Source organism: Labrus bergylta, chromosome 13, assembly GCF_963930695.1.
Source record: "Labrus bergylta chromosome 13, fLabBer1.1, whole genome shotgun sequence".
In the NCBI taxonomy this organism is placed as follows: domain Eukaryota; kingdom Metazoa; phylum Chordata; class Actinopteri; order Labriformes; family Labridae; genus Labrus; species Labrus bergylta.
The window spans coordinates 22638137-22662402 of NC_089207.1; the positions used below are offsets into that span (position 1 = coordinate 22638137).

General features: G+C 37.8%; 2 protein-coding genes across 2 annotated transcripts in view; one reads left to right on the forward strand and one right to left on the reverse strand.

Moving 5' to 3' along the window:
- The window catches only part of asic4a (acid-sensing (proton-gated) ion channel family member 4a), a 77254-nt gene extending 62371 nt beyond the window's left edge, over nt 1-14883 (forward strand). The window contains exons 2-10 of the mRNA XM_020641093.3: nt 309-453; nt 792-919; nt 1047-1200; nt 4308-4361; nt 7095-7248; nt 8722-8813; nt 8959-9038; nt 9517-9624; nt 10028-14883. Coding sequence (XP_020496749.1) covers nt 309-453; nt 792-919; nt 1047-1200; nt 4308-4361; nt 7095-7248; nt 8722-8813; nt 8959-9038; nt 9517-9624; nt 10028-10171 — 1059 coding nt within the window. The 3' untranslated portion in view covers nt 10172-14883. The remainder of the gene's footprint in view (nt 1-308; nt 454-791; nt 920-1046; nt 1201-4307; nt 4362-7094; nt 7249-8721; nt 8814-8958; nt 9039-9516; nt 9625-10027) is intronic.
- Nucleotides 14884-15761: 878 nt separating this feature from the next.
- On the reverse strand, nt 15762-23956 carry chpfa (chondroitin polymerizing factor a). Its single transcript, XM_020641080.3, has 4 exons — nt 23473-23956; nt 21910-22474; nt 20053-20235; nt 15762-19881 (listed from the first exon to the last, which is right to left on the reverse strand). The coding sequence occupies exons 1-4, from the start codon at nt 23760-23762 to the stop codon at nt 18619-18621; spliced, it is 2301 nt and encodes a 766-aa protein (XP_020496736.2). The 5' UTR covers nt 23763-23956; the 3' UTR covers nt 15762-18618.
- Between the last annotated feature and the right edge of the window lie 310 nt (nt 23957-24266).

Here is a 24266-nt window from a genome sequence, read left to right on the forward strand (position 1 = left end):
AAGGAAGATTAAAGAATATTTTATGCCTTTTGAAATTTCAGTGGGATTGTAGCTTTATTGAGCAGCATTGTGAAGGGATTGCGCTGTGTGTTGGGAATTCATACAGCTTATCAAAGTCCATAAGGGACTGAGCCAGCAGACTGCATCCAGAGATATGCGGGTAATATTCAGTATCTCAGATTCAGCTTGTTTATTTGCTTTGTATCTCTTCCTCATTTCAGTGCACAACTAGTGGAATCTTTTCACAGCCAGATTGTGGATTGTTATGTTTGTGACAGCGTATATGATAGGATCCTATTCTCTTCCAGGTTTACACCAGATATGGAAAATGTTACACTTTCAATGGTAACAAGACGACATCCAGGAAAACCAAGCAGGGTGGAATGGGAAACGGCCTGGAGATCATGTTGGATATACAGCAGGATGAGTATTTGCCCATCTGGAGAGAGACAAGTAAGCCTTCAAACTATTTGTCCAATGCAATCCCAATATATGCTTCAGCATGAGATACCTCTACTGGGTCCTAAATAAAAATAATAATTATAACTGTGCCTTAATCTCTGACTCTCATAAAGCACGTTTGATTGCCTTTTTTCAACATGTAAGATTTGAATTGTGACTGGAAATTCTTGAGAGAAAAAAACAATGAGATTTGTGCATTGTAACTGAATTAAATCCACACTGTCTTATAATTTAAAACACAACTGAAATATAGTTTGTAGTTAGAGCAGTACAAACTATGAAATGAAATTCCATTGTCCTCGTTCTTTTGCACGTGCTGTTTCATCTAGATGAGACTTCCCTGGAGGCTGGTATCCGAGTTCAGATACACAGTCAGGACGAGCCTCCCTACATCCACCAGCTGGGCTTTGGTGTCTCTCCGGGCTTCCAGACCTTTGTTTCATGTCAGGAGCAGAGGGTAGGCCTTCTTCATCACAGTACACCTTCCCTGCAACCCCCACCACCACCACCAGATAACTGTTGTCTCTGCTACCATTTGCCTCTGGTGGTTTACACAGGGCTCTAATAAATCTCTGTGTGCTTAGCTGACCTACCTGCCCCAGCCCTGGGGGAACTGCCGCTCCACCGGCAAAGAAAAGTTCCCAGGATACGACACATACAGCATCAGTGCCTGTCGTTTGCTCTGTGAGACCAATGAGGTGATACAAGTGTGCAATTGCAGGATGGTGCACATGCCTGGTAAGAACAACTCGTATTCACACTTGCACAGAGCCCAATTGTTGACAAAAAAATATTTGCTTATGAATTTAAAATGCACAGCACACTTATAATTATCACATGCTTTTTCTTTGGTTTATTCATGTTTTTTTATGTTGTTCTACTGACAGATAGCCTATTATGTTCATGGAATAAAAATGACCCACACTACAAAACAACTCCTCATTTTTTCCCCACTTGAATAATTCTAGCAACTATAATTTCAGCTGCCCCACGCCTGACCTTGATGCTTAAAATCTGGAGTGGAATGCTCTTCAGTAGTGCAGGCAGCTCATGGGCCAGGCACTTTTGGGACTACATAAAAGTCTCAATGAGTATTAGATCCTCTTGTTTGTACATATCATTATTGTTCCTGCGTTTTCTTGTGTTATGTCATCACTGGTAGGGGGTTTGCTGGCAGCTTTTAAGTTTCTGCCCTTCTATAATATAAAACTGATGAAGGGGGATTTGATAGACTGTTTGAAAATGTTAAAAATGTAGAATAAAAAATGAAACAACCAATAAACACACAAGAGCTAATGGCTCTGAAATAAATGAAGAAAATGGCCTATGCAACAGAGTTCATTTATTTTGTGTAATGTTACACAACGTTGTTTATTATTGTCATAAAGTGAGGAAAAAAATTGCTGAATGAAGATGACTTTTTGTAAATATGAGCAGAATTATCATGAAGCAGAAAATACAATTGTTTTCTGTCTTTGTTCAGCTATTGAATTTATTAGTAGTGGTGGGTCTGACTGACAGTACGAAAGGAGTATGTCATCATGGCCATCTGAAAAGAGCCTGAAAAGTGCAGATGTTAGAGGTTGTTACATTTGAAATCCAGACAGGAAACCTATTTGGCAAGGTACACAGTACAGATGACACAGCAGACTTTATTTAGCACAGCTGCAAATGAAAATATCTCTCAGTGAACTACAGAATTGAAGACATCTAATCTAAAATAGAAATAACTTATTCATATATATTTTACCCCATACATCTGTAATTGATCTGATGCAGTCACACGGCTATAAAATACCACTGTGGTCCCCAGGTAAGGCATTTAAATATCAGTTACACATCTTAAACATTCTTCACAGGCTATAATTAGAAAAGCAACAAGGAGGTCTGGTCCTTAGAGAGAAATGTCAGACTAATCGTTTGATCAGGACAGCCTGTGAAACCAACAAGTTTCTAATCAGTTGTGTGCTCTGCAGGTTAAAGTGCCTGCCTCACTGAAAGATTGTGATCGTATACATTTTAGGCTCACGATTTTGACAAACTAACCAACTGATCCCTTTAATTCTAGTTTCAAACACATGCACACCAATCTTATAGCAAGGGTATAAATACAAAAACACAATTAAAAGCTCACAAATCAGCTGTCTAGAGGAAACTGAATTTTTATTGAGATCCTTTTTGATTGAACAAGAATAAAGGGCATTAAAGGACTTAAGGGTAAAATCATTTTCTAAATTTAAAATCACAAGAGCGCTTTAAGAAAGAAAGGTGGTTAGAAAGCAGCAGAAGCACTATCATATCTAGAATCAGATATAATACATTCTGCAAAGTTGTAACTTTGCAGAAATAGCTGAAAGAGCTTTTGGTTCACAAGCTCAACAAGGGAGCACGAGGTTACAGTATCTACAACAACACTGAGGCGTGCCAATGAAATGTTAAAGCTCATGGTCTCAAGCAATTTATGTTTGTTTTCTTCTGCAGTGTCTATAGCCAAAGCGACACTGTTACAGTGTGCTGCTCAGCATTTTATTTACTGTAATAAAAGCTTTTGGAAGAGGAGAATTGATGATTGTAATCCATTTCATTCTAACACTCACTTTAATTATGAAAATGAAATGTCAACAATCCTATTTAAATTTAATAAAATCCACCATGCCTGAACACATTCTAGGGGCGGCTGTGGCTCGGGGTTTGAGTCGGTCTCCTCTCAGCCGCAGGGTTGGGTGTTCGATCCCCAGCTCCCGCAGCCACTATCCGACATGTCCTTAGGGAAGACACTTAACCTTAAGTTGCGGCGGTGTGTGAATGTGAAAGAATAAATGAGTTAATACTGATGGAGACTTTACATAGCAACCTCTGCCATTAGTTTGTGAATGGCTGTGGATGGGTAGGTGTGACCTGCGATGTAAAAGTTATTTTCGAGTCAGAAGACTAGAAAGCACTACACAAGCTGAAATCCATTTAATTATTTACATTTGTTCACAAACTATTGCCTTCAGCCTTTTGTGTGTGGTTGTGTCTCCTTTTACGTCACTGAATTATAGTTTTGTTCATGTTGCTCTTCTATTTCAAAGCCACTAAGTACGTGTTGGTGACATGTGTAAGCATCAAAAGTATATTACTTTTTAAACGAAAACGATTTCAGATGGCTATGGTTCTAAATATTTTGGTTCATGAGTCTTGAGCTGAAGTATATAAGCAGGCTGACTACTTAAAGATGTTAAGTTGTTTGTATTTGTGGCTAGCAGACAAAGACCCCACAGAGCTTTCGCTACCACAACACATAATCAAACACTGCCTCTTTTCTTCCGTCAGTAAGGTTTATGGTTAGTCATGTTATCTAAAAATTCAGCTTTTTAGAACTCACAGAGAAAAGTAATGACACAAGTGTTTGTCAAACTCTATCACGAGCAGCTGACCCACTCCTTGGATCATTATGTCATTTTTCACTCTGCATTAATTAACACTTCTTTGTGAAAACATTACAACTCATGACCATTTCACAGACAATCACACCTCTGCCAATTTATTGTTGTGCTGATGAATACCTGTCATTAATGGCCTAGGAAATATGCCTGTTGGTGAGGATGTTACTCATTGATTGTTTTTTAAAGACTTTCTAAATATGCCTCACAGGTGAACACAGCATGGCCTATTTATCAGACGTCCAGGATGGCCCAGGCTCCATAGACGGACGTCATCCTTTGTGTGCCCACCTTCATTTTGGAGATAAATAATAAGCTGTGAAGTGTTGTTCACAGCTATGGCTCCTCATTGCAGCAGACACGGGTCACTGATCATTTTGTTTCTGATTGATCAGACTCATTTTCTGTTCTCCTCTCCAGGAACAGCAGATATCTGCCCTCCCAGTAAAATCACCTGCGTTGACAAAGCACTCGGTAAGAAACAATCCACCTTCATTTCTTTTCTCATTACATAGATTTCCCCCAAAGGGAAATGGAACACGATCGGTAAATATGATAAGGATTTTTTTCTGTAATACAAATACCTTGAGGTAGACTTTATATTTTGAAATGACTTTCCCTCATTGTGATTCAGTCACTTTAGAGCATGATGGCTGTGCTGCCTCCATTGTTGAAACGTTAATATTAACCTGACACTCCATTCCTGCATCTGCATCCCCTCCCCCCTCTACCCTTAGCTGACTCCAAACTCACTCTCCTACAGCAGACATGAACAAAGGTACCTTAGATTCAAAGGCATTTTGATTGCAGTAAAAATGACTTTTTTTATGATCAATGCAGACGCATAATTATCATCTCTCAGCCAAATAGGCCAGAAATTTAATTATGTCTCTCTCAGATGAATTTAAACCCTATTTGAAATAGGGTTGAATGAAATCTTAGATATATCTTTTGAGAATGGCCAGTATTTTTGTCGGTCATATCCCTGTGAACAATAGTGTGAATAAATTCAGCCTGAATGAGAGGTGGAAATTTAGATTCTATTTATATTGTAAAGGTGTTTTGTTCCAAAATCAGAATACCTCCTGCCAGATCAAAGATGCATTGCACCGTCATCTTGCATACAAATAGTCTAATTGTTAAGTTTATAAAACAGAAAATTATAATCTTTATAATAATAAAGAAAATAATAATTACTTATTTTAGTGCTCCCCTTCCCTGTCTTCGTGCAATGCATTTGCAAGTTTAAAAAAAGAAAAAGAAAAGTCACCAGGAAAAGGCTTTCACAGTTGCATACCTAATAATGTTTTATAGTTGGGATTGTGAATATGAATATATAAATGTGTAAGCAGTTCATATTTGCATATTAGCTTTGAGTAAGTCTATGTATGTTTTTTTCAATTAGGAGCATTTTAAGTGTGAAACTGAATTTCTGTGAATACAGTTGCTACAGTTGGTTTCTATTAATGATTATGTTTTGATATTACACCCACATTTAGTAGAGATGATGTAGTCAGTTTCTAATATGACCAATGCTAGAAAACGGACACAGCATGTTTTTTATCCACTAAATGATGTTGTAAACCATAAATAAATTATTTAAAGTGTGACATGAACTAGTTCCATCATAATCACTCGTACAAATGGAAGATTTACTAAGTACTAACGTTCTAAACATAAACGAGGTTACAACTGAAAATGCCCCATTACAAACTCTGCTGGAAACGTGTGTCCTGTAAGAACGGATGAACAGTTTACTTGTAGTCTTGTAGAATAGATGCTGAGCTGTTTCCAGGATCTGTATTTGAAATGAGCCAACCAAGGGCTGGGTATTTCCAACAACCTCATGATACAATACGTCTCGTGATTCACTGTACGTTGATTTTGAATGATGGCCGTGTCCTGCAAAGAATTCACTACAACAGCTATTCTATATTGCAGATACATATATTTAATAAACCTACAAATTCAACAAACATATTCAGGTCCTCAGACATCCCAGAAATAAATTGAAATATTCTCTTTATAATCCCAGAGCTTTTAATATGTTCAAATAGTATATTCTTTATTGTTAAACTTAAAAAAGCTCCCTCTGTTGTCTCTCTTGCTTTTTGTACAGTGTGAAATATTTTGGTTTTGCTTGACTATATGAGTTACTTACATTTTCAAGAAAGTTGCTTTACATCTGCAAACTACTTAAGCACCACAGTTTATGTAATAAAACGAGGAGTAGGGATTAAATGACATGACTCACACTCATTAAGCAGCTGCCCGGAGCCTTTTAACTTGAAAGCTTCATTCAGTGCTGGTTGGGACGGCACACGCTGACCCCTGGTATAGCAAGCTTCGCTGTTGCTGTTAGCGACTTTAATGTGTAGACGGAGCTTGGTCGTGTTGCTGCAGTGTTTTATCTTGTTTTTGCAAAGCTTGCAAATTGCATGACTCATGTCCAACTCCCTTCTTCCTGGTGGTAAAATCTTTGCTTTCAGTTTTGTCTTGCTTTGATAGCGTTTCTCATCCATGCTCGTTTGTTTTGATGTGGAATGTGTCCTGCATCATGCAGTTCACTTCTACTGTCACTATTGCTATTATTGTGAACTGCACCATATAGGCCAAGTTTACATAACTGCCATCACAGCTTTGCAGATGTATCGATACTGAAACATCTGCATCGATGCACGTATTGGTAGGAGTACATGACGATTCTCTTCGTTATATTATGTTACAAAAGAGCAGGTACTCTTTGTATTATTATTTCAGGCCGCAGCAGGTGTCTCCCAGCATCACACCACACTCAAAGACAGTGACTAACTCTGAGCAAATTGGAGCATTAAGCAGCTTAACAGGCAGACAGTTCTCTAAAACTGAACTAAGAGAGGAGTAAATATTGAACCTTCATCCACCTTGTGGCCAGAAACACATCTTCAAATCATTACAAACTGCATGCTGTATTTTATCTGCTGAATCTTTCAATGCATTATGAGTAGTTTAAAAGTGAGCCAAAACAAGTTCATTCAGTTGTACGTGTACAGCTTATTCTGCTGCCCATTAGTTGAAAAAACACATACATTCATATTCTTCTCACATTCCTACAGGTTCTTTGTTAGAGATGTCGGTTGATTCACTGTCGTATCTCGTGTATTTCTATAACAAGCACTGAAATGGACTCAGTCTATCTGTTAAACCTCTGTTTCGGTTGTGTTGCAGCACAGTTACAGAAGAACAGCGGGGATGCCTGCCCATGTGAGACACCCTGTAATCTCACCCGCTACGGTAAAGAGCTCTCCATGGTCAAAATCCCGAGCAAGGGCTCTGCTCGCTATCTCTCCAGGAAATACGACAAGTCAGAGGACTACATCAGGTACGACAGGGACCTTAATCAGGAGCACGTATGAGCAACGAGATGGCTTGAAAATTAAAAGGGCCATAAACTTTGACCTCCAGTCTGCAGTAATAACTGACGCCAATAAATATAAACAAAAGTCGATTATATTTTCATGAGGACAACAATTTGTCTCTAGGTTATAAATCAATCTTTTTGTTATTAGAAAAATGGCAAGTTTATTGTCTTATATTGTTGAGGTCCAATCTAAATACTAATAATGTGTGTTTTATTTATTTAACAAGATTTTCAAAAAATAATGTAATACTATTATTGTATAAGGTTTGATGACCCATAAAGGACTACATTTTGAAATGTGCAAATACAAGATTTCTTCATACTGAGTTCAATGTGAAATATGTTGTTATTATAATATTCCTTTTGTGTGTGTGTGGCTACCTGTTTTATATCCAGCACCATATTAGTGGAAAATATGATCTTACCTTAAAATCATTCAAAATAAGCCGATTGTAATAAACTATTCAAATTTACTGTAGTGCTTTTTAACTTTTGTAGCGCCACCAAAATGTGTAGCTTTTTATCTCGTATCTCATATCCACCCTCAGGAGAGAGAAACACATATTTAGCAAATATAATAGCATAGTCCTAGTACTACAGAGCAAACACATTCTTAAAGTAATCATAATTGTTGAAAAGTGCCAACAATTTGAACATCTTGATAATGTGCCTTTATAATGGTAACAGCAATATTGCTTGGGTAAGTATTTGTGAAAACATACAAATCAATAGATGGATTACATACTGAATACTCTAATTTCATTGTAAAGTTAATGGGAGTATCACTAAGATTTGTAACCTATTTTTTGATTTTCAAAAACTTTTCAAGTTAACAACTGCTTAAATTCACGTTGTTCATCATATCCTAATGTCTTATGATAACAGAGGCACATTACTCACTATAGATGAAACCAGACTGAAAACGCTTCACTTTGAAGAGCTTCAATGACTCATCAGAAACAATATGTTTTGAATTTTTAAAGGATTTTTAGATTTTTTTTAATGACTTAATTCTCTTTAATTGTAACAATGTCGCCGCCTCTTTCACTACCTCATAGTGAGTGCCTGATGAGTGAGTGATGTTGAAAATGTAAACACCACCATTCCAGAAAGCTCGTGATGCCTCCCGACACTTAATATTACCAGACTTTCTAAATCCAGAGAGATCAGAGACGTGTCACTGACTGAGCAAGCTGTCAGTGCTCGTTGTGCTCCTTTCAGTTAAACCCTGAAACACCTCATTATCTCACAATCGCTGCTTAGATTTGTGTAAGCCCTTTAGGCCTGACATTCCTGTCGTGACAATTTAAAGTGAGCACAAATTGACTAGGATGAATATTTTCAAAATATGTTAGATTTTTAATGACTTATCAAAAATAGCACAAGTGTTTACACTGTTTCACATACACACTCGCACTCTGCTTGTTTTTCCAGAGACAACTTCTTAGTCTTGGATATCTTCTTTGAAGCTCTAAACTATGAAACTATTGAGCAAAAGAAAGCCTACGATGTTGCAGGTTTATTAGGTAAGATTTCTGTCACTTCTCTCTACCTGAATATCCAAATAGACTGGCTTTTGAAGCATGAAACATCTTGCATCTCCTATCATTAACAGGATGGGTCTAGGTGTTATGTGCGTAGTGCCTCTCTTTAAGTGCTCCTTCTTTCCAGGTGACATTGGTGGACAGATGGGCTTATTCATCGGAGCAAGTATCCTGACAATTTTAGAAATACTGGATTATATCTATGAGGTAGAGTCAAAAATTCATCAAACAATCTCAAAATGGGTTCAGAGCTAGCTTAAGCAATTAGCTATACAGATATTATAGTGCATGCTTTCAGTAAGAATTGTGCTACAACAACAAAAAATTGTAAATGCGCATTAGTGTCTCCGTTATGTATTTCAGTATTCCCTATCATTGACAATTTTCCTGATAAGGACAGTGTAAATGTTATCACTTATGATGCATGTCAGGATTTTTTTATTTATTTCCAGGCTGGGGAAATTATGCAGTAAAACATGCAAGTAACGCTGATCATTAAAAGAGCGCCTATGTCAGCTTTTTCCCCTTTAAGAATTCTAGCCAGAAGCCTGCTGGCTGCCAAACATGTATGAACAGTATAATCAGAGGGAGGGAAATGTAATGCAGAAATCTCTTTGAGTTAACTCTTCACTCTGCTGTGTCTTGTCCCCCCCCCCCCCCCCCCCCCCCCCCCCGGTGAATCCAGGTGATCAAGCAGCGGCTTCAACGCATGCTGAAGCCACAAAAGGAGGAGAAGAACAAGCAGCAGACCAGCACTGTTGCAACAGTGGGTTTAGATGAAATGAAAGTAAAGGTACAGCACCCTAACCCCTAACCCTAACCCCTAACCCTAACCCCTAACCCCTAACCCATCATGTATAGCTACAAATTCAAGTGTAAAATTTCCCGATGGAGCACTAACTGTAACACTAAAAGAGAATAATCTAGGGAGTGGCAAATCAACATTCCTAAAATGATAAAGATATATGATTCCGAATTAGCCACAAAAGGAAGTACACCCACCCCTAAGTGATTAGAATTGCTATTGCCCAACTATGTGTTGAAGATGTTCACACTGTTCTGAACAATAGACTTGACGTGTCCTTTTTGTAAAACTGGCCTCAGTTCCATTCAACTAAAACTTGTCACAATTTACTTTCCACATGATCTTTGAGGCATGGTGTTGAAGTTGACTTGTCCATTGTGCCTTTCTACAGGAACCCAACGACATGACAAGGAGTCACCCACAGGGGGCCTATGCCAACACGATTCTCCCGAACCACCACCACCCACCACCTCACCCTCACTCTCACCAACGTCACGCCGGGCACCATGGGGTGTTTGAGGACTTCGCTTGTTAGAGTCAGCCATTTCGTCTGGTCCTGGTGACAACAAAAGATAAGGCAATGGCAGACCTTTCGCATTTTTGTTTGTCATTTGCTGTCACCAGTGAAAAGCTACAGCCAAAGTTGAACACCAAACTTGTGCTGCCAACAAAGCACTTGTCATACAGTATGTAGGCACAAATTGGACACCACTTTTACCTTTTTTCCCTCTCTGGATGGGACTCCTATCAACTGTGTCCAGCTGCAGGTGAGAGGTCATGTGACTCCAGGAAAAGTTTGTTGGTACATGATCACAAAAAAAAGAACAAGATGAGTAATGCATGTCACTTTGATCCAGTTTATATTCCAAAAAGGGGAAAATATGATTTACTTATTTGGTTAGTAGCCTTAATTCTTTTTTTTTTCCTGTATACCCTAATTTATCTCTCCTCATACTATTCTTTCTACTCAACTGAGAACAAAGTGTACCATCAAGCCATTGCACAATATAAAGTATGTCTAATTTTATGAGGTACTACTATATAAATATATATGTTCTAAATATTGTATTCAAGATGAGAAGTCTTCAGTGAGAAAATATTAGTCATGTTACAACCATGCAGAATATGGGGGAATTCTTTAGGCTGAACTGTTTGATCTTAGAAGACTTAGCAGCATCTTTCCACATGATACACTTTGTCTGGTTTGTGGTTAAGGTGTTAGAGAGTAGCATTTTACTTGTACATAAAGTCCAACTTTAAAATGATAAGCTCAAAAGTTATGTTTCAATGGTTGTTGTTTATACTTAGTTAACATATAAGTAATGGATTATTCATTTTTATTATGTATATGTTTTAGAAAATACTTTTTAGGAAAATTACTATTGGAATTGTAGCAATTATTGTACACTTACTATCTGCAGATATGTTAGACTGCAGAGCATCAATACATTTGTACAGGTGACAAAGATGGACTGAATGATCTGCCTTTTGAAGGAAAACCATGCATAAGGAAGGAATATGTTTTAGATATGAATGGTTGTATTTTTTTCATGTAGTTTACTTTCTATACCATCCACTCTTTTATTGGCTTCATGGCTTTAAGCTGACATAAGCAATAAGAAACAAAATTTTAGTTTTTGCAAAGTCATCTTCTTCAGCTTGTGGACGAGTACTGTGAAAGTGTAGCAGCTATGTACAGCAGACACCTCTGTGTGTGTGTGTGTGTGTGTGTGTGTGTGTGTGTGTTTATCTGTTGTGAGTTTGTTTGTTTGTGTGTGTGTGTATGTGTGTGTGTGTGTGTGTGTGTGTGTGTGTGTGTGTGTGTGTGTGTGTGTGTGTGTGTGTGTGTGTGTGCGTGCGTGCGTGTGTGTGCGTGTGTGTTTATCTGTTGTGAGTTTGTTTGTTTGTGTGTGTGTGTATGTGTGTGTGTGCGTGCGTGCATGTGTGTGTGTGAGTTTGTTTGTTTGTGTGTGTGTTTATCTGTTGTAAGTTTGTTTGTTTGTGTGTGTGTGTGTGTGTGTGTGTGTGGGTGTGTGTGTGTGGGTGTGTGCATGTTTGTCTGTTGTGTGTTTGTTTGCTTGTGCACTCTAACATCTTGCACACAGGAATGTGCACATTAGATTGATGTGACTCAGTTGAGCTGAGACGTGAAAAAAGGGACGTTTGAAAATTGAAATAGTTAGCAAGACAACCACAAATTTGATAGCATTGCTAAATTAGTAATTAATAAATATAATATTCTACCATGAATTATATTGCACACGTTAAAATAGCTATATTCAGTCCCAAGCTTGTCCAGAGGAGTTTAAATTGAAATGTCTGCAGAGGTTCAAGTATTCTGATTAGTTAATTTGATTCTAATGGTTGGAACAGAGCAACAAAAGTTACAAATAGCACAAGATAAAAAAGCTGAGATGAAAATAAAAAAAATGGGGACATAGATTCACTCTTTATTGTGTCATTTTCATGGAAGGTCAGTCTGCTCACTTGCCCTTTTGCATGCAGGTTATCAATAATGTGTTAGCTTTGGCTTCACCTGATCTCTAATGGTCTTTTGAGGCAGGGGTACACAGCTTTATTCTTCATAAATTAAGACATTTTGGATCTACACTGTCGAAAAATTACAAATTATTTTATTGCGTGATTTCTACAGCAGGAGGGTTAAGTGGAACTGACAACAATCCAAAATGAAGTGCTGATATTGATTTACATTCAGTCTAGATCCAGGAGCAGAAACGAGCCAGTTGCTGGTCAAAAATAAGGTTCAGCGTTTTCAATCACCTAATCAAGGATTCATTTGCACATGCAATCATATAACCTGCACATGCAATCATAACACAAGTCTTATTTAATTTTGCCATTACCTTCAATTTTAGTATTGACTTAAAAATGAATATTTACAAAAATGATTGTGAAATAGTATGATTATATTCATTTTGATTTAAGAGACCTCACCTCCTCACTTAGGATCTCTGTAAAAGCTCTTGAGGAGCATCTTATTGCTGGCCTGGTGTATCCAGCATGTCTCCATCTGATCTGTCATTTTAACACTTTATTTCATCTTTTTTACTTTAGCCCATGAACTGTCTATGTGTCGTTGCAGGATAATGACACCTCTTGTTTTTTATTGGTTCACTCAGCCAGACCAATCATTTTTTCAATGTTCCACTTATTTTAGTAGTTAAGTAGCTTTTTTTTGCTGTGATTGTTTGTTGTCATCTTTGTTATGATGTGACCCGTAATAATGATAAGCTAAATTACTTCCATTCAATCAAAATTGATTTCAATAAGAATAAAAAGTTACTCAGATCCAAGTGAAACAAGGCAACCCATGACAGTTTATATATCATGTCAAACCCATCTCTCTCTCTCATAAGATCCATCATTAGCTATAACTGTGTTAAAGGGGCAAGCGAAAACTTTCAAGCTGCAGAAATCTTGAGCAGAACCAGACATGAGGTATATAAGGGGGAGACAGAAAGAGGGACAGGTAGAGAAATATAGATGAAAATGAGTCAGACCTTAAGAGTTGGACAGACAGATAGCAGAATCAGGAAGGACTTGAGCAACTATGATAATAATAGAGGACCAACAAACAATCGCAAAAGCCTCTGTCACAATAAAAGAATAATGACACATTTGTAGAAATAAAACATATAAACATCATTCTGATGGAACAATGACAAATGATTCATGACTACACATGATTTGGATCAGAAGAAATAATCTATGTGGCTTCTTATTAAAGGTCTCTAATTCCAAACGGTTAAAACTTCAACTCTGGACTTTCCTGAGATGTCACCTTCTTTACAGGCACTCTTTTGCACGTTCTAGTTTTGCCTTATGTTCATCGTTATTTATAATCATGCATGGAGTCATTCAGAGATACCGGCTCAGAAATGATACAGTACATGAGATGGTTATCAACACAGACCTGCAAGATTTTTCACTAGCTGCATTATCAGTGCATCGTAGATTTAGACTTTTTGTGGACATGTTTCATGAAATAAGGTTACAAAAAGCGCCGCATCTATTTCAGATACAGCTGTGACACAAGGTACATCAGCTAAATCAAAAATAAATGACAAATATTTCCATCCTTGCGGTGGTGCCTATCATCATTCCCTCTATCACCTCATCTACTGTGATGCAGCAACAGTTGGGTTCAGTATGTTTTAAAATGTGTGAGATCATATTCCCATTTGTTGCTCATTTGAATAAAGGCGGTCTGACCCTTACTTGTGGGAAAACAAGTCTGTTGAAAGCTTTGTGTTTTGACAGGCCTTTAACTTTCCCCTAATTCCCAAACTTGTCTTGTAAATTTATGAAATGCTTTGCATTACAAATGATCATGTTGACAAACTACTACATAATTTTTCAGTTAATTTGATGGATGTATTCTGTTGCTGCATTATGGCTCCACACCACTGTAGCTCACAATGTGAATCCTCTGTCCTCTATCCGTCAAATCCCCTCCTCCTGTCAAGTAATCATGGGCTATACATGGCTGTTTAATATTCATAATCATGTGTCACTTTGACATTTTCAAAAGGTTCCCAATCATAGTCTCTGATGGCATCCTGTACAGGCTATGCATAACAATCTTCTTCTCTGTCATCAATAATTGTAGCTATCCTCAGCCAAGTCACACAGGGGCTGGTGTGTTGACATGAATACAGGCTGCTTTCTTACTGTAGACTTTGGTTTGAATGGTGGAGGCTGGAGTCAATGTCGATAAGAGTTTGTTTTTTTTATTACTGTGATGCTGCACAATTAAACATAACTCGATTCATTCTGTTTTTTTTAAGCATTCAAAATCCCAGAAAAAAAAAAAATCAAAAGCAAGGATTTGATTTTACAACAGCAGTTTGTCTGTGTTGTGTGTGCGGTGAGGGACAAGTCTGTAGCAGATGGGACAACTTCACAGCCTGACAACATGTAGCTCACATACTTGACATTCCTCAAGCTACCTCCCTGGTTCTACCAAGAAATGCTGCTTGTTCTGCTTATTATTATAAATGTTATCTGACAAAAAAGCTGTCTATTTTTTGGGGGGTGGTGACACATACAGCTGACCTGAAGTAACAAGTAAATATTTAATTCCTTATCTGACAAGAAATTACATCTAGGGGATGTCAAAGACCCCTTACATTTTGTACATTTTGTACATATTGTGTTTTTATTTCCTCTGTTGGAACACATTTTATAAATGTTAAATTTGGTAAATAAAACAACTATTACATTTTAGATTGGTTAAATCTGTGCCTCCTAAATCAGAGCCAAACTGACTTTCTAACGGCAGGTTTTTTAAACATTTTTAAATAGTCAAAATGTTATTAATCTTTCAACTGATAAATGAGCCATCACTAAGACATAACTTACAAGGTTACAATAGGAGATAAGCCGAGATGGCTCCTAAGGTAGGCTGAGACAAAAAAGCATATTGAAAAGGTATATATATATATATATATATATATATATATATATATATATGATGATGTAGTTCGGATAACTAAGATTCTTAAACATTCTTGTTAGTGTCGATTTAATTCAATAAACTTTATTTGTCCCCTGGCGGCAATTCAAAGGTAATTCAAGCTTTTTGTTATTCTGATTTAATTATACTCTAAAAAAAATCAAATCCTAAAAGTCTTCGGATGTCTTGAAAAAAACTTCTCAGCATGTGTGGAGAAAGTCCTGGGATTTAACTGAAAACAAAGTACAAAATAATGACTTACAATTAACTCTCGGCTGCTCTGTTATTATGTGGCTTTACAGCATGCCTAAGGGCAGTGCATATGGACCCTTGAAATAACTCAAGCTTTAGTTAAGGTTGTAATGTTTTCACTGTTTCTAGCCTACCCAGACATGAGGAATACCTGGGGTCTGACATGGAAAGGAATGTTAACAGTACTGAATACATGCTCGGAACAAGAGTGAGATAAGATCAGATTACATTATAAATGTTATTCCGTAATGCCGCTCAAATAAGCCTTTGGTTGCTGATCTAGGACCTGTGCTGCAGATGGTAGCTGTGTGCTTCTGCTGACACCTAAAGGAGAAACTGTTTTTTGCAGCTTCCATAATAAAAATGACAATAGTCTTCTTTATAGAAAGCTTTAAGATTTTTCTTTTTTAATATAATCTTTATTTAAAAATTACAAACATTCACAGTTCATTGGGAATTACAGCACACAATTATTATTATTATTTTGAATAATCAAGATATATTGCTTTGGTGTTGCTAGTACACATATGCATAACTCATTCTATATGAATTCCATGTAAAGCATTTCAAATTGTCATTATGTTCAAACATGATTTATACCACAAAGTAAGATACAGTAGGTTTTCTTTTTGTCTCCCAAACAACAACAACCAACTATATATTCCATATATTATATATCATATACATAATGTGTATGTATTGATTGATTGCTGTGTAAATTAAGCAAAAGAAGGCTTAATAACAGAGTCTATACAATATTCAAACACGTATAGAGAATGTCATGAAAGCCTCTATTAGGACAGAAGCATTCAGATTCTGCATGATTCATAGAGAAATGACGGATAAATAAATGATGGGCACATTTCTTTAGACCACTCATCAATGTTGGCTGTGTTGATAACACAAGTTGTTAATCCAAAACACTAACTTTGTACTTTAGCTTTGCCCACACTAGGCACAGAAAGCATACATAAGCACAATGACTTCTTATCTTAATCTTAGCCTGCCATCTTTCACAGTGGTTTTTGGAAGACTCGGTTTAAAATTCTGCACATTATTAATCATACTTGTGTAAAAGAAAAAAAAATCAAATTGAACATTCGTGCAACAGCTTGAGTACTGTCACAGTGAAGACTGCTCTCGTCAACAAAGAAATGCGTTAGGAAATGATTGCAAAAAGGTGGCACTACTTGATCTCCATGGTCTGTAATCACACTTGTCACTTGTCTGGACCACCACTGTGGATGAAATGTTTCCAACATAAACTTGAGTCAAATAAAGGACTTGCCTTGATTTAATCTATTTTAAAGCAAATGGATGAAAGTGTCTAGTGTCTGCAAATGACATTAAAGTTCTTGTAAAAAATAAATACAGTGTATAAAGTTTACATTGAACAGAAAGCACCATTCTGATTCAATGCAATGTCATGAACAGAATTGCAAAATAAACAATGTCTTTGAAATTAAGAATCCCCCCCCCCCACACACACACACACACGCACACACACGCACACACTTCAGACATCTATCCTGTCCTGTGATCTGTAATATTGCACATTATAACGTACTTATAACTTTCTGGTGCCAAGTACCACTCCACAAAAAACTCCCATCGGTCTGCACTGCTTCTGGTAGAAAGCAACCATTTCGTAAAGTGAACTCAGGAAATGGAGTACAATGATGCTACTGATTAACTTACGATATCTTTTACAATAGATTCCCAAAAATCTTTGGAATATTTGAAAAATATTGTCTTGTTTAAAATGGTCTGCTATACTTTGACATGTTTCTCATATTTTTACTTTTAATCATTTCTATAATAATAAAGTTATAATTTGAAACTAAAAAGACTTTCCCATTTTTCTCTTGCATATAAATCTTCATGTAACAATGTTTCATGGAGAAAAGAAACACTGGAATACATGTTTTCATCCATGATCTCTGAAGACAGAAGATTTGTTCTAAAAACATCTTCCAATATTTGAGGCACTATACAGTCTTTGGATAGTCGATCTGAAAATTACCAGGTCACCTTTGAAAAAATTCAAGGTAAAATCACATCCTGTTCAATTTTCTCAGCAGAGTAACAGACTTTACCTCTTCTGAAAAAAATCACCTGTACATCAAATGAAGGAACTGCAAAACCATGTAACAAAAAGATCATTTCAGTCAGCGTATGCTGCATCAGTGTGAAGGCACATACACAATAATGCGCTTTTTGTACACTCAAATCAGTAAATATAAAAGGACAATGTTTCAATCATATTATGTGAAGGCACAGACTACCTGCTGTGCATTAATAATAACATATATATAAACTCTACATTTTGTCCGATATCTTGGATATTAACATTCAAATGAAATGACAATCTATTTACTGCATGTGTAAATCGTGCTTTGATCCCACTGAAGAGCAACAAACTACAGTTGCTTTTTGCCATTTTCTATTTGTTAAATATTAAACAAAACTAAAATCAACTGTACCAACTGCATTGTTTTAAAATGAACCCTTTGCATGATTCCTCCACAACATAAATAATCAAAGGTAAGACATTTTTTCCAGGACCAAACACGATTATTGTAAATGTTTGAATTTTAACTGAACAAGCAGAGAGGAGGAGAGTTTACAAATGGGTTTCTTGTTGTTCAGTGAGGGCTGGGTGTGTAATGGAGAATACCTAAAACTACACCAGGGCTCTACTAGTGTGAGTGCCTGCCACCTAGTGGTTAAAAAAAAGTGATAAACACAGCTTTCAGAAACATAATAGTAACAAAAACATTTGGTTATAGCTACTCATCTGTATGGACGAGTATTGTAAACATTTAAGAAAGGTTATATTAAAAACATACTGCATTCATTTTTTGTCTAGTAAAACAAAAAAAACCTTAAAAAAACAAATGAACCCCCTGATGCATACCAAAAGGTGGAGAATGTCAGGCACAGTCACATTCCTTGAAAGAAGAAGTGCTGCCGTTTTATAGCCTATTACTTCTATGTTTACTGTTTGTAACAAAACACCAAGAAAAATTCCTTGTATGTGTAAACGTACTTGGCAATAAACCTGATTATGATAAGTAATCACTTCCTCAGACGAGGGGCTGTGTAAAGGGAAAAGTAAAGGGTTAAATTATGTGTGGTGCAACATGTGTTGCTCCTGTTCACCCCAAATTCTAGATTGCATCACCATGCTTTGCCAAACTCAAAGATTTAAACATCCATTTAAAACATGCAGGAACACAATTTCACTGATGCTTTCAGGTGCTATTTCCTTGTTCTTGCTCAAACAGAAGCATGGCGAGCTGGGATCGGGAACCAAGACCTTCCATGTTGCTCTGCATGCATCTATGATAGATGTCTTCACTCAACCGTGGGTTGCATGCTTGGTACCTGTACTGCTGGTGCAATGCTGGCTCCACTGCTCTAAATACATGTAGACTGGAATACTTTACAAACATGTCATAGACGTCCAAAGTGTCCAGAATCTCCTCGTTCTCTTGGACGTCTGCCACCATGCGTGTGCGCGTTGCCATGTAGTCTGAGTTGTAAAAACATGCTTCTTCAAATGACCTTTGGTCGAAATGGCCTGCATCCTTAACCAGATCAAATGTGACAGGACGTTGTTGGTTGTGATAGGCCACATCAGGGTTGAAGTCCTGGAAGTGGATTGGAAAAAACACCTGCCAGTTGTTGATGGAATTCATACGGCAGCGGTTCAGAAATTCTGAATTGATGTTTGTGTTGGCATTAGCTAAAAAGAACAGCGTGTCAACTGGGTGCTTCTTTGAGATGATGTCCATATACTTGATCTGGGATGGTGTTTCTGTCTTGACACTTATCCACGGGATTTTTACGGCAGGGTATTTGTGTTCATACGCATTTATTTGAGTCTTCACACTGGCAAATATATCATTTTGGGTAACTTGCTGTGCCTCCACTGGGTCATAAATAAACAAGAAAGTAAGGATTGCATTTTCACTAGTTTCAAAAGCGTTAGAGGCAAAGACTTCCAGGAAATGGTTGACATAAGTCCTGTCCTGCAGAGTAAGAGGTATAATGATGTGGACCCTTGTAGCCTCAGTAACATAGGGCATGGGGATGATCTCAATCCGACTCAAAGGTCGCACCAAATGAACCCGCTTAGTGATGGAACGGCTATGACCTTTTTGGTTAACCACCTCAAGCTGAAGGTCCAAGGTGTACTCCATGCCCCTGATAGGGTCGAAGCGCCTGTATCCATTTATGAGCTGCTGCTTCTTCAGGTGTAAGACAGGCATGTACTTCTTGTTCAACTCTCCCATGGCCGTGGCAATGACATCAGCAACATCCAAGCGATCAATGCCACGCAGTTCACATTTTGGAGAGCCATCAATGCACGAGTAAATCTCCTCCTCTGTAAAATATTCCCACTTTAAAACTTCGAACCGAGATTTCGGCTCAAAGGGTGGATTGATCCCTACAGGCCACTGGGCGCTTCGATTACCCTCAAAAGCAACTACACTCACATTCTTTATTTCTTCCTGTGGAAAGACAAGACACGTTCTGATCAGGACAGTCGCCAACCCATAACTTACAGATCTTCAATTGTGAACAACAGTGTTGAATGTTCATTTAAGGTAAGCTCAGAAAAATAAGGATTTCAACTTTGACTCTAACCATCGGTTGTTTGTGACCCTTGGAAATCAGCTTACCTGCAGCTTAGCAATCTCATCGTAAATCTTCTGCAGTTCAATCTCAGTGAAGTATCTGTGTAGCCGGTACATCTGTTCAGGGTCAGACACTGGATGGACGGCCACAGCTCTCTTGAACTGTTCACTCTGCTCTTTACTGGGGTCAGAGTTTTTTCCTAATTCATAATGGTGATACTGCAGCCCCTGAGAAGAAAGATAGGTCGTTACATGAGAGGCTTAGTTGTTATACTCAGCTGCTTCATGAAAACAAACATTACATAGTCTCTTATTATCTATCATATTGCGCTAATCTTAACTGCAAAGGCTAGGTTTTACCATAATTGCACTATGAACCCTAAGATTTACTTTGTAAGAACAGAACAATGTTTCTCAAAACTGTAGTTTTTTTCCCCTCTCACAGCCTTGCTCTTTATCAGGAAATGAATTTATTCTGGGAATATGAGGTTTAATAAATACTTTTGTAATTGATTGCATACCTTTTAATATTTAACCAATATGCTTAGTTCAAACGGTACATGTTAAGAATTTGAAGTAGAACCCTTTAATGTGAACGGCTAACACTTGAATCCCACTTTCAGACACAGTCATTTAATCTGAAAACCGAGTGGGCACCTAAGGAGCTTGAGTGATTAGAAAAAGTGAATCCAATCTCATCAAGCTATTAAAAGAAAAGGAATTGAGACACTGCTTAACTGAGCAGCAAGGCCACTCGGTTGCAAATATTTACAGACAGCTTAACGTCTGTTGTGGTGAAGTGAAGCAATAGTTGTGCCTGTTTGTAATCATTGTTCCTTTTAACAGATACATTGATGACTGATGGTTCTTTTGTTCCCTCCCTTATAAAAAGGGGTTCTGCTGAAGCTCCTCTGGCCAAGGATACTAGTCACTATTGTAACAAAATGGTTTCTGTGTCATTGCCATGGAGGAGAAGATGGAAGCAAAAAACAGTGTGTAACAACAAACCAATGGGCAAAACATATAAAAGCAGTAATGACATGTTGAAATAAAGACAAAAAGCTTAAGCATTGGACAGACAAATTGTGGCTGAAAGGGCACTGGGACAGATCATGGCTCCACAGAGCTCGTTTGACCTTAAATGTTAATGACATTACAGGAGCAGAGCATGTTGACCCACATGGGATTTTCACACCATTGAACCCAAGCAGGGCTGAACTCAGCTGTCATTTGCTTGCCTGTTTTGGTATTCAAAGATGCTGCTGTAGCTTTGAAAAAACGCAAAATGCTAAAAGGATATTAGCAATCTACTCTGATACAATCACCACCTCTATGTTAGAATGTCATTGCAGTTTTATATACCTATCAGTTTTTAGTGCTGTCAAATACTGATTTTTTTTTTTTTTGTCATAACTGATGTATTTTTTGTTGTTGTTGTCAAGAAGGAGAACCACTCCTGTTTCGTACGTCACAAATGGCCCTGATGGCATATTTCTGATTTTTCGTCATTGTGGCTCATCATTCATTTTAAAGCTCCTCACAGTTTGTCTCTACCACCTGTGGACAAAGTGGTGCCTCTTATGTCTTTGCTGATTTTTTCCCCCCCTGTAACGTATAAGCAGTGTTTCCAGATGAAGAATAAAGTCTGTTTCTGCAGCATGTATTTAATCACTTCATATGACAGCTGATGGTCAGATAGAGACATCGGTATGAGTTTCATAAACTCCACACAGGAGCCAATCAATTAACTGTATTATCTTACTTCCTCTACACCCTTCCCTTTAACCATGAAAATTAAATAAATGTATGTATATATAGTTCAAGTATATCTAAAAATGAATAATTAATGATAGTGAACAACAATGTAATCAAGGGCACATTTGAGGTTAAAACTCAACTTACCTCAAACTCACTGACACAGTTTGTGTCTGTATAATCAATGATGCATCTTCCGAGCCACTCATCAGGCCTTGCACTAAGGATGTCATTTCTGCAGTTTTCCAGGAAGGGCTGAAGTCGGAGGAGCAAGGTACGTGAAAGGAGGTATCCATATCCTCCGTAGCAATACTTTCCCTCCATCTTTCCACCAATGAACTCCTCAGGACTGCCCATGTAAAGCTCTCGGTCCATACTGAGGTGATCTACGAGGACTTTTATCCTGTCAGCTCCCGTGTAGGCGTCATCTTGGATAAAGTAAAACCAGTCGTATTCGTTGATGTAATGGTCCAAAATGTATTTGATGTTCTGAAACATGTTCCATATCAGTCTCTCGTCTCCATGAGAGACAACGAACATGCCATGAGGAACTTTGCGGTTGCGCATGCCAGTGAAGAAGATCACGGTGTCCAGGTGGTGACTAATGGTGCGATTAACAGCTACCCCCAGGGTGTTCATGGTGTTTTTAGATGTCAGGACCCCGACAAACAGACGCTCTCGCATCCCCAACTCTGTGCTTATGTATTTAGCTCTGAAAAAAGACAACAAGGGAAAACTGATACTGTTTCGGATAGAAAGATACATCAAAACACTGGAAGACTAACTTTGCAACATGGAACAATCCTGCGTCTCACACTGAAAGAGAAATGTAATCTTTTTTGAACAAATATTGTAATGGTACATTTATTAATAAGCTTTGTAATTAAGGGAAATAATAATGACATGAAAAGGAGCTTACAGTGAAGCAAATAGAAATTATTGTCCACCAACATTTCAAAGCCATTTTGCTGAAAAACTTGATGGATATTGTGTCAAAAAGAACAAAAACATTGGAAGACATCACCTTTGGTTCTTGGTTGTCATAATAAGAGGTTAGACATTATTAACATAATAGACAATTAATTAAGAAAACGGTGAATGGTGGTAATAGGCTACATGTAACAGATAGTTGCAGCTCTTCCTTCTAATCCTCAGATCATTGAATGTTGGCAGAACATAAATGATATCCATGACTCAATAAATGTTTCCACCACAGGGGAAAACTCTCTTTATCAGAACTGCATCGGAATGCAACCGCTTTGATTGTGAAGTCTTAAATGCATACAAGGTCTTTCTTTAAAAAAAAAAAACACACACAATCCCAGGAATGTGTGTCTATTTACGAAGACGGGAATCATTTTGGTACGGACACATGGTCTGAAATATGTAGTTTATCTGGCAGAGAAGGCCAGCTGCTTGAAAGCAGAGGAGAAAGTAAGTGGGGCTGCATGCTTCGCATTTTATTGCACTCAGTGTGACAGATTGATAAAGTTAGATGAGGATGTAGAGGGAAAATAAAAAAACATCATGTGAAAAGATTTACTTTTGTTTAATTCGTCGTTTTCAATTGCTGAACTCACACGTCACGCAGTCTCATTATAGACTAACAAACCTTTTGAATTATCTTCACATGAAGATGAGCTACACTGCGGCCTGTTGTCCTGCACAATGTGATGTTGAATTTCCATTATATAGATCATATCAGCGTACCTGAAAACTTTCTTCGACGCACTTTGTTGGACTTGTTTATATGGGACTATCCTCGGTTCAAAATCCTCGTCGGACTCCACCTCGTTCACAGTGGATATAGAGTTGGGCTTTCTGGCTCCTTTAAGCAGCCCATCTTGACCCGAAGTCATGTCCTCACCCTGCTTAGCGTCCGAGTAGCATGCTTCTTCAGTCCAGCTTACACTCAGTAAACTCAAGGTGAAGCCCAAAGAAATACCGATTACCACCGGGCCGACCGACCGCAGGACAGAAATGAACGCCGAGAATCTCATGTTGGACACCGACACTGTCAAGTCCCACGACACCCGGAAACAATCCGAACGAGCCTCTACTTACGAACACTTTAACTATACATCTGGTCACACGCGAGGAAGACGAACCAGATGTTCAACTTGAGGATGAAAGACCTAGATTCTTCCCTAAAAGTGCGCAGGATTCTTACGTGTCAATACAGCAGCTACCTGGCTCCTCCCCCGGCCAGACCTGAGCAACAGAGGCGGGTCGAGTTCCTAGACTGAGTGAATGAACGCAGATTGCGCCTGGCGGAGGGATATTCACCCTACTGACAGTAACATACTGACTTTTATCAAATGTAGCAAATTTGTCTATCTATCTATGTGTTAATCCAGACTATCTGCCGAGGATTATTATGATGTCATTGTAATAGTGTAGTAAATATTTTTAATTGAACTGAGAGTGCCACTTATATGTTATTTATTCGGTTTCTTAGATGTTTTGGGACTCTTTCTAACAAGATTTGAACATCTTTTTCTGCA